At 35.2% G+C, this 14,759-nt stretch overlaps 1 protein-coding gene across 2 annotated transcripts in view; it reads left to right on the top strand.

Annotated features, from left to right (window-relative positions):
- SUPT3H (SPT3 homolog, SAGA and STAGA complex component) overlaps positions 1-14,759 on the top strand; it is a 535,970-nt gene that overhangs the window by 380,043 nt on the left and 141,168 nt on the right. For both annotated transcript variants that reach the window (XM_034991616.1, XM_034991615.1), the window contains exons 4-5: positions 8,795-8,881; positions 11,815-11,905. In XM_034991616.1, the coding sequence (XP_034847507.1) occupies positions 8,795-8,881; positions 11,815-11,905 (178 nt within the window). The remainder of the gene's footprint in view (positions 1-8,794; positions 8,882-11,814; positions 11,906-14,759) is intronic.

The following is a 14,759-nucleotide window of genomic DNA, read 5'->3' as shown; positions in this document are numbered from 1 at the left end:
GCAATGCAAGGCTTGATTTAATGATCAGACCTTCCTGTATTCTGAATAAGAAATTAATCTTGGAGATGAAGATAAATGGCTTGATGTTAAGCATTTATTATTTAGTACCAGTTTTTTGTACTTGACCATCTCTCATAGGTTTTTTTATAAGGGTTAAATGAGATATAGAAGACAAGACGCATAGGATAGTACATTCAATAAATGTTAACATTAAAAAAAAGAGGAAAAAAAGTAAAAAAATAAAGAGTATTAGTTTCTTTGCTTAAACATACGTGATACATGTGCTTCTCTCCAACCATTCTGAAACCACACTAAAGGACAGCAAAATAATTTAAAGAGGCATAAACCTGTAAAGACAAAATGGGTAAAGATTAAATAACAGATGAGATATGTTAAAAAAAAATTATGGAAGCTTAAAGGTGGATAGAAATGTCAAAAGTTTAAAAAGTCTGAGAAAAATGAAACCTTAGAACCTTGAAAAAATCAGTATTGAAGGTACCTCTGAAGAAAGAAGTCTTGGATTAGATGAAAAGCAGGAAGATTTGTGGAAAGTATAAAGAAGCAATTTTATCCCAGTCCCTGTCAAAACCGAATATACAATGGAATATTATGCAGCCATCAAAAGGAATGAAATCTTGCCATTTGCAACAACGTGGATGGAACTGGAGGGTATTATGCTGAACGAAATAAGTAAATCAGAGAAAGACATGTATCATATGACCTCACTGATATGCGGAATTCTTAATCTCAGGAAACAAACTGAGGGTTGCTGGAGTGCTGGGGGGGGTGGTGGGAGGGATGGGGTGGCTGGGTGATAGACATTGGGGAGGGTATGTGCTATGGTGAGCGCCGTGAATTGTGTAAGACTGTTGAATCACAGACCTGTACCTCTGAAACAAATAATACATTATATATTTAAAAAAAGAAGAAGAAGAAGAAGATAACAGGAGGGGAAGAATGAAGGGGGGGGAATCGGAGGGGGAGACAAACCATGAGAGACTATGGACTCTGAGAAACAAACTGAGGGTTCTAGAGGGAAGGGAGGTGGGGGGGATGGGTTAGCCTGGTGATGGGTATTAAAGAGGGCACGTTCTGCATGGAGCACTGGGTGTTATATGCAAACAATGAATCATGGAACACTACATCAAAAACTAATGATGTATGGTGATTAACGTAACATAATAAAAAAAAAAACATATAGGCAGTCAACTATCCTTTATCCATTTGGCAGAATACCATAGGTTTACTTTCTGGAGAGGTTGAATAAAACAAACTCTGGTATTAGAGATTCTAGGCACAAAGACCACCAATATTCGATTAATAGACATTCTAAAAAGAATCCAGAAAACCAAAAGAAAGAAATTTTCAGAGTGATGCAAGAAAATTTACCAGACATGAAGGACAGAAATATATGGGTTACAGTATCCTTGTGAGTACCAAGAAAATATGTGAAGAAAGACCCTCACAAAGCCACAGCACCGTGAAATTTCAGAATTTCAGGTATGAAAAGAACAACACTAAAAGTTTTTCAGAGGAGGAAAAAAAGTCACATAAAGGTTTAAGAATAACAACAACTAACTTCTCAAGAGCAACATTTTAAGCTGGAAGACAGTGGAGCAATGCCTTTAAAATTCTGAAGGAAATGGTTTTTAATCTCAAATTCCATACTCAGTCAGTTTACCAACTGAATATGAGGGTGGCTTAAATGAATTTTCAGAATAGATCTTTAAAATTTTATTTCCCATAAACCCCTTCTCAAGAAACTAGCAGGGGTATTTTTCAGCTACAGCCCCACCACTGGGGGAAGAAGAAAGGTGTTGCAGTTTGAGCTCATTCTAGTTTTCTAGTATTCATTCTGCCTATTAAAAAAAAAAAAAATCAATATTCTTTAAAGGAACATAACAGAATCCAGAGTCCTTATAAGGTATAATTTACAATATCTCAGGTAAAATTCCAGATTCCTTAAAATATGAAGTAACAGGCAAACATGACTTTAACCCCGGAGAAAAGACAAAATGAAAACTGACTCCAAGATGACCGGGTGTTGATATTAGCAGATAGGGATTTTTAAAGCAGCACATCTATGCTCAAGAATAAAAAATCTACCAAAATAAGGAAGTAAACTAAGAAAGAGCAAGAAATAGAATCAATAAATTAAGAATCCAAAAGGAATAGTTGAAGAATTGAAGGACTCCAGATGAGATGTCTCTGAGGGAAAACAAAAACAATGAAACTGAAAGAAATCCTTATATGTTTCAAATCTCTCAAAGAGTTTGAGATGAAACAATTTTAGATTCACAAAACAAATAAATAAGCAAAGAAACAACTCAAGGAAATTATTAACTACAAGAAAAATGTTTTTAAAAATTGTAAAAAAAATTTGTTCATAGTAGCCAAGCTATAATAGTGTTTACACACTCTAAAAATATAAACACTGGATATAAATTTTTTTAATTATATTTTATAGATAAGATCAAGAGGGGAGGAAGGAGATAGTTAAATAAGAGGCATCTGAGAACACTAAGTCTTCTTTATCTTCCATTGTAAGAATTGACAGTATTTCAAGCTGAAGGATAAAGAAAACAAGCATATTATAAGCATATTTCCAATATGGAGGTAAAGAACAGCAAAACAAGCTAAACAAGTTGAAAGTAGTTGCCTCTTGAAGCAGAATCACTGAAAAGAAGTGTGGTAAGGTAGTGCTGTCTGTCATTATAAAACTTAGAGTATTGCTTGACTTTTAATGTTATATACATTTTAACTTAAATTTTAAAAATGTTTAATTGAATTCTGTATAACACACAGTACAGTGCCTGGTACAAATTAGGTGCTCAATAAATTGTAGCTATTGTTACTGCTAAGATTATTAACTCTCCTAATAGTCATTAAAATCATGGTTTGCCCATTTCAAATGGAAAAACTATATTTATAAACCGACAAATCTAGGGAAGTTATTGATGTATCTGATCTCACAGTTAGGTGAATATATGAGTAGTAGAGCTAGACCTGGAATCCAGATTTCTGAACTCTTTCAGTCACAATATGGAGGCTCAGAGAGGATTGATGGCTGAGAAATACAGTTGTAAGCAGAGCTGTCCTTTCATCATCTGACCGAGAATCTGGCCTGGTAAATAGTGAGTGATGGACCAATGGATAGAAAGACAGACAAATAAATCTTAGGCCAGGGGACAACCTAGCTTTTCATAACATAGCTTTTCATAACATAGCTTTCAACAACTCTTGCCTTTTACTATTTATTTATTTACTATGTATCCTCAAAAAGGTAAGATCCAGGGATTTAGTCAAAACCCAAAGGAAAGAGGTGCAACAGAAGTGTGGTTAAAATGGAATATTTCAGGTTGTTAATAATTGTGAAATTAATTTGCTGTACTTTTAAGACCTTTTGGAATTTTAGAGGAATCTTTCTGCTGAATTTATGTAGGTCCCAGACAAATGCAGAGTTTATTTACTTCATCTAACCCAATTCATTTATATCAAAGATGAGGAAACTGACAGCTGTCAATGGGAAATGGATTGCCAACATTTGACAAACATTCATAAACTGCCTGTTGGGGAATGGTGGTCCTGGACCAAGAGATATTATTCAAAATGTAATTGGGAAGTGAGAGTATTAAGTAACCGGTTGAGGAAGATAAAGAAGAAACTCATTGATGAGTATAATTAACATGTTGTAACCTGAGCATATGAGTTTCATACCTAGGTTAGGTAACAGACACTACTGTATGAAGATAATCATAGATCTTTTTTCTTTGATAAAATTATTTTGAAACCTGTATTTTAAAGAAGAAAGTGCTGCATCCCATAAAGGATCAAGAATTTCTCATAATTTGAGTATAGTTCTATATTAGGGCTCTCCAGAAAAACAGAACCAATAGGGGGTATGGGGGGTTGTGGATGGATGGATGGATGGATAGAAAGATGGTAGGTAGGTAGGTAGGTAGGTAGGTAGATAGATAGATAGATAGATAGATAGATAGATAGATAGATAGATTAGATAGATAGTAAGGAATTGGCTCCCATGATTATGGAGGCTGAGGAGTTCCAAGTTCTGTAGTTGGCAAGCTGGAGACCCAGGAGAGGTGAAATTTAATTCCAGCCTGAGTCCAGCCTGAAAAACAGGAGGAGCTGTTTTAGTCCAAGTGAGAAGGCTAGAAAAGACCGATGTTCCATTTCAAGGTAGGCAGAAAGGGTTCCATTCCCTTTTATTTGGCCTTTATGGTTTTTTTTAGTTTTTATTTAAGTTCCAGTTAACATACAGTGTAATATTAGTTTCAGGTGTACAGTACAGTGATTCAGCACTTCCATACAACACCCAGTGCTCATCACAAGTGCCCTCCTTAATCCCCATCTCCTATTTCACCCATCCCCCTCACTCACCTCCCTTCTGGTAACCATCAGTTTTCTTCTCTATAGTTGAGTCTGTTTCCTGGTTTGCCTCTCTCTCTTTTTTTCCCCTTTGCTTGTTTGTTTTCTTTATTAAGTTCAGCATATGAGTGAAATCATGTGGTATTTGTCTTTCTCTGACTGACTCATTTTGCTTAGCGTAATACTCTCTAGCTCTATTCATGTCACTGCAAATGGCAAGATTTCATTCTTATTTATGGCTGAGTAATGTTGCATTTTATATATATATACCTCATCTTCTTTATCCATCAGTCGATGGATACTTGGGCTGTTTCCATAATTTGGCAATTGTAGATAATGATACTATAAACATCAGCGTGCGGGTATCCCTTTGAATTGGTATTTTTGTATTATTTGGTTAAATACCTAGTAGTGCAATTGCTGGATCATAGAGTAGTTCTATTTTTAACTTTTTGAAGAACCTCCATACTGTTTTCCAGAGTAACCACACCAATTTGCATTCCCACCAACAGTGCAAGAGGATTCCCCTTTCTCCACATCCTGGCCAATACCTCTTGTTTCTTGTGTTGCTGATTTTAGCTATTCTGATAGGTGTGAGGTAATAATGTTCTATTCAGTTCTTCAATTTATAGGTTGAGGTCCACCCACATTAGGGAGGGCAGTCTACTTATTTTACCTATTCACATGTTAATTTCATCCAGAAATACCCTCACAGTCACACCCAGAATAACGTTTGACCAAGTGTCTGAGCACCTTGTGGCCCAATCAAGTTGACACATAAAATTAATCATTACAAATGCACGAAAGTGTGAAAATAGAATTGAAATTATTGGAGTTTAAATGTAGAATAATATGAGAAAAAAAAACAAGAAATATAATGAGAATGAGGGTACAGTGGAAAATCTGTGAGTCACAGGCTTTAAAGACCACATTGAAGTTAGATAATACTTACTTCTCATAGATCCTGGAACAAGAATTATGGGCATTATATTTGAGCCAAGATCGTTTTAGCACTTAAATCTAGATTGCATCACAATTTGGAGACACTGAAATTTTGAAACCAGTAAGCAAATAGCCCCACAAGTGTAGATTAGGATGAATTCTGTGGAAGTAGAAAGCAAATTCAAGACCATGAGCAGAGTAAAACAAAACAAAATCAACAGAGGTTAGTGAAAATGTAGTAGAGTGAGGAAAATAAAATGAGTTTGAATGTAAGTGTCATTGAGAGCAGTGAGAAATTAAGAGGAGATTTATTTGCGGGATCAAAGATGAGACATTTAAGATGACATGTAAAACTTAAAGGACCTTTTTACGCTCAACTTCCAAATAAAGTGTCATAAAATATTTTAAAATGCAGACATGATGGGTGTTAATATGCAAGGGGAACTTTTGTCTTTTAAACAGTTGTTACAGGGGCGCCTGGGTGGCTCAGTCGTTAAGCGTCTGCCTTCGGCTCAGGTCATGATCCCAGGGTCCTGGGATCGAGCCCTGCATCAGGCTCCCTGCTCAGCAGGAAGCCGCCTTCTCCCTCTCCCACTCCCCCTGCTTGTGTTCCTTATCTGCTGTTCTTTCTCTGTCAAATAAATAAATAAACAATCTTTAAACCGTTGTTACAAGTATATTATTTTTTGTCTACTTTGAAAAACAGTATCAGAAAAAAACATGCTGTACCTGAGTTGCTATTGTGGTAAAATAATAATGTCTTGTAGCACAATATTGTACTAAGTTGCTGTTACCATACCTTTATCCATATAGTTAAGAAAATTAAGTTTGTATACTCATTCTACTAGTGGTTGGTCTTAAAGTATTTTTGTGCTCCATTATTTCTTACATATTTTATATCACAATTAAATATATACTACTTTCATTATAATAAAAAATTGTGAAATGCACCATTATTTCATGTTATTCTAATTACTACCAGAAATATTTAACTTGCAGCAGTGAGTAGTGAAGTAATTACAACTTCCATTTAGTTTCAAAGATTAAGAGATCGAGGGATTTCTTAGAATATAGAATCAATTTTTTTAACACTGAAGTTATTAGGAATATTTTGTGATTTTGGTTTCCTGACTCTAGAATTGCTTTCACATTAAAGGCACCAATTCTGAGCTCAGCATTCTGTGGAACTGGACTGACAAGCCGCTAACCTGTTTTTTAAGCCTTTTAAGCTTTATATTGTTAAAGAGGAGTTTCCTTATTCTTTTCTGGTAGGCATGGACAAAAATTTCTAGAAGGAAGCCAGTGCGTAATACACACTTCTACTGTGTGATCACTGTAATTAGCTGATAAGATTGCTCGCCTTACTTTATAGAGAAGAGGTCAGAGTTTGGGAGAGGTCATTTTGGAGCATGAGGCACATCAAGACAGATAGGTTTGAAGTAGCACAGGGATCATGTTCAGTCCTGAGGAATCACTTCTTGAAAGTCCGGGGCGTATTAGGAGAATTCTAGCAGCGCCCATGCTAGTCAGGACACCAAGTTAGGTGAAGGAAATTAGTGCCTGAGATAAATGAAAACTGAAGTTAAATTTTCCTGCTAATTATATCATGACATAAATTCCAGATCCCTCCAGTAGTCGTCTACTGGTTTTCAAAGGTGTTTTAAAATGTCTAAGTCTCCTATGTCTTTATTTTCCATTTTTTACTTTTTCCTGGTTAATGTGTTTGTAAACTGACATTTTGAAGAGGATGATAAATACAGATGATTTATTGATATGTAGTATGGATAAGTGATTAATTGGGAAAACTTGTGGGATATATCCTTCTCCTGATCCTTTCTTAACATAGGTGAAATTAGTTGTATCTGTATAATACTTTGTCAAATCCTCACCATCCTTTGTGAAAGAAAATACAAAGTTACTTGACAGGGCTGCCTCCTGGTACCCTGTATGTTCTCTATATACGTCCACATATTTAAATGCATACTGAGCCCATATTCTTCTCCACACTGATTGTGTGTATTTTATACTGTGATAGAAATGTTTTTATTTGAAAAAAACATGTGTACACATATTTCCCTGACACTCTTCCAGTTTTTAGAAAAATATGTTCAAGTTTTTCCTGCTGAAAACTTTGTTTCTGAGTAGATACATCATCTTTTTAAAACCTTTCCCCCAAGATTTCTTTTTAAATGGCTCACAGTTAAATTTAAATTTCTATATTTAGGTAGAATTATGTTTATATACCAACCACCAGTATCCAGGAAATTCAGTGGTAAGGCTGACACATAGGGAGTTTATAGTCTATTTTGTAGTCTGTGTATTTAGACAAGGTTTGAAGCTTACTTAGCAAAATCGCTTAAACATTCGAGCAGAATTTCTCCAGTACAAATGCACTATTTGATTCCTTATAATTGTTAAGATAACAGTGTGTCACTTTTTAAAGATTAGTTCTCAGGAATATGTTAGATTTATTCCCTTCAAAGAAGAATGCATTTAGGAACAGCCTTTATATGTAAATATTTTTATAATACTGGATAGAGATGGTGTGGTGCAATCACCATGGTTTGATCAAATTTGGAAGACGTTACGGGCACATATTTGTAGTGTTTTCTCCAGCATCTTTATTTTTTTCATCTGGACGTATTTTATGTTCCTTCCAACTAATCAAAATAAGAAACCGATTTTGCCTTTGCCAAAAAATAGAACTATCATTTTTCACATTCTTTTATTTTCCAGGTCATTTTCAAGTAAGATTGTGTTTCTAGGACTTCTGAATTCCAGAAAACTCTCAACTTTGTAGATATAAGGACCCAGATGAACATTTCAGGGGGAATCTAACTTTTCATGCAGTATGTTTTGTGTTGTGCATTCCAGATACAGTTAACTTTTTGTATGCATGTGATTAGTGTGGAAAGAAATTAATGCAGTCCAGTATTATGATTTATGGACTGAATCCTTTGCCCACTGAAGACTTGCCAAAACTAAAACTATTTTTTTTCCTTTGGATATTAGAAACAGCTACTGTTTTTGTTGATCTTTTAAAGTTCTGAATGGGCCTATTTCAAATCATACCAGCATGGGAGCTTAGATTAATAATATACTTATTCAACTAGTGATACTGAGTGAAACCATTGCTCACATGGATATGAGGATAAAATTTCATAAAATTATTTTCAGGTGCATTAATGCATTTCTGGAAGCTGCACATGATTTTTCTTTTGCATGAAAGAAATCAGGGATTTCTGTTTATTGTATCAGTTACAGGTGGGCTTATAAGTTAATTTAATTGCATTTTTTTACTTTAAAACATAAGACATTTCACTTTTAAAAGCAGTAATGTGATTGCCAGATTATTCCCAAAGGTTTTTAACTCTTAGTATATTTATCTCTCTTGAGACATCATGACTGTAGTATACTTAATTTAGATTATGGAGAGAAAAAAATCCTAAATTCTCTTTGTTATTAGTTACAGCAAGCCGCTGAAGTTTCTCAGCTTCGGGGAGCAAGGGTAATCTCCGCTGAAGACCTTCTGTTTTTGATGCGCAAAGATAAGGTAATATAAAACAATTTCCTTGTATTAACATGCCATGTTTGGTGCTTAATTACACTTATATAAGGAACTATATCCTTCTTATACAGCTTTCAAATTGGAATACTACTATTAAACTGATGTTTTAGTCTTCATAGTTTGCACAGAATGGTTTATTATAAGAGAATTGATTGTTTAACAAGGGCCAGGACACTGATGTAGAACTAGGCTGCCAACGCATTCTCACTTTTTCTTCCCTATCTCTTTCAGCATTTTCATTGCTACATAATATTCACTACGTATCAATTGTGTGCTTTGTTGGAATATGTGAGATAGAACTGAGTGGCATATTTATTTTTCTTCTAATTTTACACAAGATTACAGGCTTTCCCAGGGTTTGTTTCAAGGTTTATTCTGTGACACTGAATTATAAGGAAACAATCAATCAGTCAAGGTGAGTCTTCCAGTGGCATCAATAAAATAATGTCTAGAGTTTTTATGGTAAAGGTCTACCTTTCTTACTCTTTGAATTCTGGTAATTAAAATATTTAAGCTGGTATTTACCTGTCTAATTTTGTCCTAACTATCTCCCATGAGTAGCTAGTTGAAAATATTTTATAATGTTTTACGTATTTTTAATAACAGTGTCATCGAAAATTTACATGTACAAAAACTAGTGGAGTAACCACCTTGTGTTATGTATGGTAGCTGCTATCCCCAGTGAGCAGGCAGTGTTTGGTTTCTGATGGTCCATCTTTCACTTCTTCATTGTTTTTCCCTGGCCTTTTCATTACACGTACCCATTCCTCTTCCACCATTTTTGTATGCTCGTGGCTGGGTTTTTTTGTAGTTTATTTTTTTTTGTTTTTTTGTTTTTTTGTTTTTACCAGAAGACATCCCATTAACCTTTTGGAGAACCTTGTTAACACCCTTTCCAATATCCAGTTACTTTATATCTGTGAAATCTTTTAATTCTGATTGAAGGTTGACTAAACTTAGATCAAGTATTTTCTGTCTTCCTCATAGAGTAAGATTCAGACACCTACAAACCACACCATGACTAGTCTACCATTAAATTATATAAATTCTAATTAACTCTTTGATCTTATGAGGAATATAAAGGAAGAGAAAAGAAGTGTCTTCACGATCAAGAAGCTATAATCTGGCTTAGGAAATCTGTATGATTTAGTTAAAGAAGCAGAATTTCCGAAGTTGTGTGATTAGACGAGAGGTGGAAAGATTTGTTGAAGTGGAGGTGTCTGAGACTCATGCAGTTGTATGTAGAATGGACCAAATGCAAAGGAACTAGCCAAGATGCTGGTTCAGTAGTCGAGGCAAAATGTGATGAGCATGATGGCTCTGGAAGTGGATAGGAAAGCAGATTTCAGGAAGACAGCAAAGAGTACAAATACACAGGATTTGGTGACTTCATTATACTTGGAGGACCAAGAAGTAATAGGCACTGGGCAGCAGTAGTGCTGTGAGGAAGGAGCTTGCCTTTGACAGAAATGAGGACCTGGAGCCAAGGTCCTTCGTGAAGGCCCCTGGAGAACAGTGGAGTTAGTATTAGTACTTTACAGAATATGTCCAATCAACTTCTCTTTTTCATGACAGAGGTAAAGAGGCTAGCACAAAAAACAGTCCACATTGACACTTTCTCCTGCCTTTTGGGAAAGTCAGCATTTAAAATCATGGTGATACTATAGGAACATACACTAATTGACAGGGCCCCTCTACTGCCCAGAAGGACTCTTAACCAGAATCCTTTCATCAACTGAGAACATAGCTGTAATATAGCTGCCAGAGTTCTCATCTTTCTTTTCAAAATAATAATTGTATTTATCTGCTGACATGTTCCAAACAAAAGTAAAGTAGTTTACATAGGTTTAACATAAGACAAAATAAAATCTTAAGTTTTGAATACAATCAGAGCAAAGAGAAAAGAAGGGGAGCAGAAGAACTATTTATAGGTGCATGTTTTTTCTCTTCCTAATTCCATTTTATATTCAAGCAGTATTTATTTACTGTCTACTATCTTGCTCTAGGTACCTTCACTCATTCTTTCATTTATTCATCCCAGTGGTCCTATATGGTAGGCACTTTACTTAAAATTGTAAATAAAGAAACTGAAGTCCAAAGCTTATGTTCTACTTCTGGCCCTGCTAACCTCTAGTTGTAACCTGTTTCCCTGTATATAAAAAGGAGATGATTATCTTTGTCTGTATTTCAGGGTTGATCAAATAAGATGTGTGTAAAAGAGCTTTGTAAAATGCACTATATTTCAGCCGTAATTCAGAACCTTAAACCTGAAGGTCAGGAACCAAGCACACAACATATTACAAAGTATTATCAGTTACCTTTTAAGTTAAGCAGTATTATGGTCTTCTAATAAACTTAAAGAAAACCATCAAGACCCAACTATCATTCATCCGCTTTGAGTCTCATTAAAACATATTTCTCAGATTATAGAATGTTTTTCAGAAATATAAAACATAAACCAAATAAAAAAAAATCTAAATTAAAAAAAAAAAATTTTTTCCAGAGAATAAAAAACAATGAAAAGGAGAGTTGCTTGGCTTTTTAAAGCAGTTGTTACAAAATCCTTGTCTAGATGTTTATAAATCACTATAGCTATCTTAGTATGGAGAGTGTGATACTTATCACAATCTTCAGGAAGAATTTAAAACTTTTTATAAGACCAAAAAAAGAAAAAGCAATTACTGTAATTCTGGAGCATTTTGGATACTTACAAATGAAAAGTGCTTTTTAAAATGCTTGTATTTTAGCATTTATGTTTAATATGATGACATCTTTTATTCCATAGTATTATGCTAAGAATTGCTGTATTTTTCGCAGTGATCCTAGAATACAAGTTTATTAAATTTAGTTATCATAGTATTCTATAATCAGTAAAGTGAATGTAATGTATAAGATTTCTTATTTCATTTTTTTAACAGAAAAAGCTTAGAAGACTCCTAAAGTACATGTTTTTCCGAGACTACAAATCCAAGATTGTCAAGGGCATAGATGAGGATGACCTTCTGGAAGGTAACCTAAAAAAAAAAACAAAACACTAAACTGAGAGCATTGTGACATGTACGTGCTGGGTGACACACTGATACAATGTCATTGTGGACTTTCCCATCACAGAAGAATATATGTGCTACTGTTAAATAATGTAGCTCAGAAATTATCCAAATACATATTTAGTTGGCAGCTAAATCTTGTGATTTTCTATTTACATGGCTTCGTAGTAATCTGCTGTGTCAGTTCTTTTAATCATATGGCCTGTTTTATATCAGAATGTCATGAAACTGAGAAAATCATGTTGATTCAAAACATAATTAATCTTAGCAAGCATAATTTTTCTGTCGTGGGTGTAGGAAGCCAGAACTGTTTATTATATATCTCTGAAATTGACATACGGGTTTTTCTTAATTTATTATAGAAAGTATCTGATATGCAGTATTATGTAAAGTCACCTCATTTTGGTGTGTTATTACTATGCTGTTTGAAATCTTACCAACAGCCTAACACGGAGTAGAAAATTTTCTTTATCTGATTTTCCAACTCAGTTCCCCATTTCAGAATATTGAGAAAAAAATATTAATGTTGCAGAATCAAGCAGTGCTAAGCTGAAAGCAGAAACATACTAAACAATACTTATTGAGTCAAAATAAATATGTGTGTTTTAGAATAACTCATATATTTTGCATTGAATATAGTCACTGCATAGTGGGTATCCATTGCTAATAAAGACATTGATAAATAAACTCTACTGGATTAAGAACTTCAGAAAACTGCTCAAAACCAACTGAAGAGTTAACAAATTTTAGAAGTAAATTTTGATTTACTGTCAGCAAATAAGCAAGTGTAATAACCATGCAAAAAAGAGAGAAAGAAAGAAAAGATATTCATATCAAATGTTTAATCAGTGTTGCCTATTTAATTTGTCTGCAATTCTCATAGAATTTAATTTCTGAAAAATAGTTCTCCAGATGAATTTAAATGCTTCCTTATTTGAAGAGCATAAAGAATACAGACCTGAATTCCAGTCAGTCCCAATTGTCTGCTTTCTCTCTATGTGAACTTGAGGATCAGTTTTCTCATAAGTCAAAAATTATACCACTCATGGTGGAGTTCTTATGAGAGTTTAACATAATGTATGAAAATAACCTGATACATCCCTGACATTGAATAAATGATAGCTTTTAATACCAAACTCAGAACACCAAGAAGCTCAGAGTGGTGAGACTAGTATTCAGTTGTACTAACACTATCCTATCAGTCTGATGCCTTCTCCTCCTTATTTATTTCAGATCTCATCTCTTTATTTTCATTTAAATTATCTAGTTTTTTGTGTCATATAAAGTTTTAAAATAGTTGATATAACTTGTAAGATAAAGTACTCCAGTAAAATATATCTAATACTGAGGTGGGACTTTGGAGAATGGCCATATGAGGATAGACTCTTTCCCCAGTGAAAAACATTTTACTGGTGACAACTTTAAAAAGTAATGGCTTAAAGTCTCTAGAAGTTCTCCTAAGTGTATATAGCAAATGGAGAAGTACGTATTTAAGAAAATCCAAATCTCATTAATAACAGTGAGAGTCTGTTTGATTTGAGCCATGACCTGCTCCCATTACCCCTCTTCTTCCCTCGTGGCACCTCAGCTCAGTATGGTAGAAGCTTTACTCTGGGCAAGTGTTTCCAAGAACATTGGACACCTGATTCTTCAGCTACCAGTCCAGGGCAATAGTTTCCCCCCAGGAGGTTGGCATCTCTCATCTCCTCTGGCTCCATGTTGCAGAAGCTCTATTCCGTGCAGGCACAGTTAAAAGGACTGGAGCTTCCACTCATTCTCTGTTCATAGGAAAGCTCTACCCCAGCCATGGTAGGCCAAGAATACTGGGCCCTGATTGCCCCACCCTAGCTTGCTCATGGGGAATAAAGCTCCACACCAGAAGGGACAAGCCTAGAAGACAGTGGACTACCATCCCTGCCTGGCTCTTCACTCACAGATCTAGGAGTCTTTCTAGGAAAAGCCAACTGCTATTTCTACTCTCAGCTCCAGTACAGTGATGCAGAGGTTTAGCCCAGAGGGAGAGGCAGACTTTGATAACAGAGAGTTCTGCAGCTTTTTCTATGAGGACTGACTTTTTAGAACAGAGCATGTGGAAGTTCATACCTAAGGGTGGTATAGAAAACTATGGAAATCCTGACGGTTAGTAATTAAGAGGAAGCTGGAAGCTATGTGATATGAGTAACAACAAACAAAACAGTGTGTCAGCTAAAGGTTTAACAGAGGAAACAAATGGAAGAGACAGCTAAGAAGAGTCTTTCTGGGGTCAGAGCAAAATGTAAAGGCTGGCAATATATGGACTCTGCAAAGGGGCCTGACATTATTCAGACCAATCTGTGGGAAATGCCCAAGAGTATTATCAAAAACAGTAGAGCAATCAGCCAGAAGTCAGTGGAAGCTAAAAGCTGTATGTGAGACCCATAGAATTAAACCAGCCAGAAACTTAATAGAGATCAGGGAAAGTGACAGCCAAAGAGAACCTGACTAACACCACAGTCATCCCTGGTGATTGAGGAGACCAGTTGCATGCTCACAGTTATGCTGTCTGGGGAACAACTTCTGAGGCCACATGCTGTGAGGGAAAAAGATTTTATTGAACCAGTCAAGCCAAATCACTAAACAAACAACCAAACAAGCAAACAATGACAACAGGCCCCAGGAAGAAGAGGGAATTATTATTTAGAGTTGCTATAAGATAAAATGTCCATTTTCAACAATAACCACTAAATACTAGACAAGCAAAAAAATAGGAATGTGTAATCCATAAAAAGGGAACAAAAAGCTGACAACACAAACTGCCTTTGAGGGAGCCCAGATGT

Source organism: Mirounga leonina, unplaced genomic scaffold, assembly GCF_011800145.1.
Source record: "Mirounga leonina isolate KUSES-001 unplaced genomic scaffold, KU_Mleo_1.0 Mir_53, whole genome shotgun sequence".
NCBI lineage: Eukaryota > Metazoa > Chordata > Mammalia > Carnivora > Phocidae > Mirounga > Mirounga leonina.
Note: the sequence above shows the minus strand (reverse complement) of the source record. Positions and strands in the feature narration are given on the sequence as shown.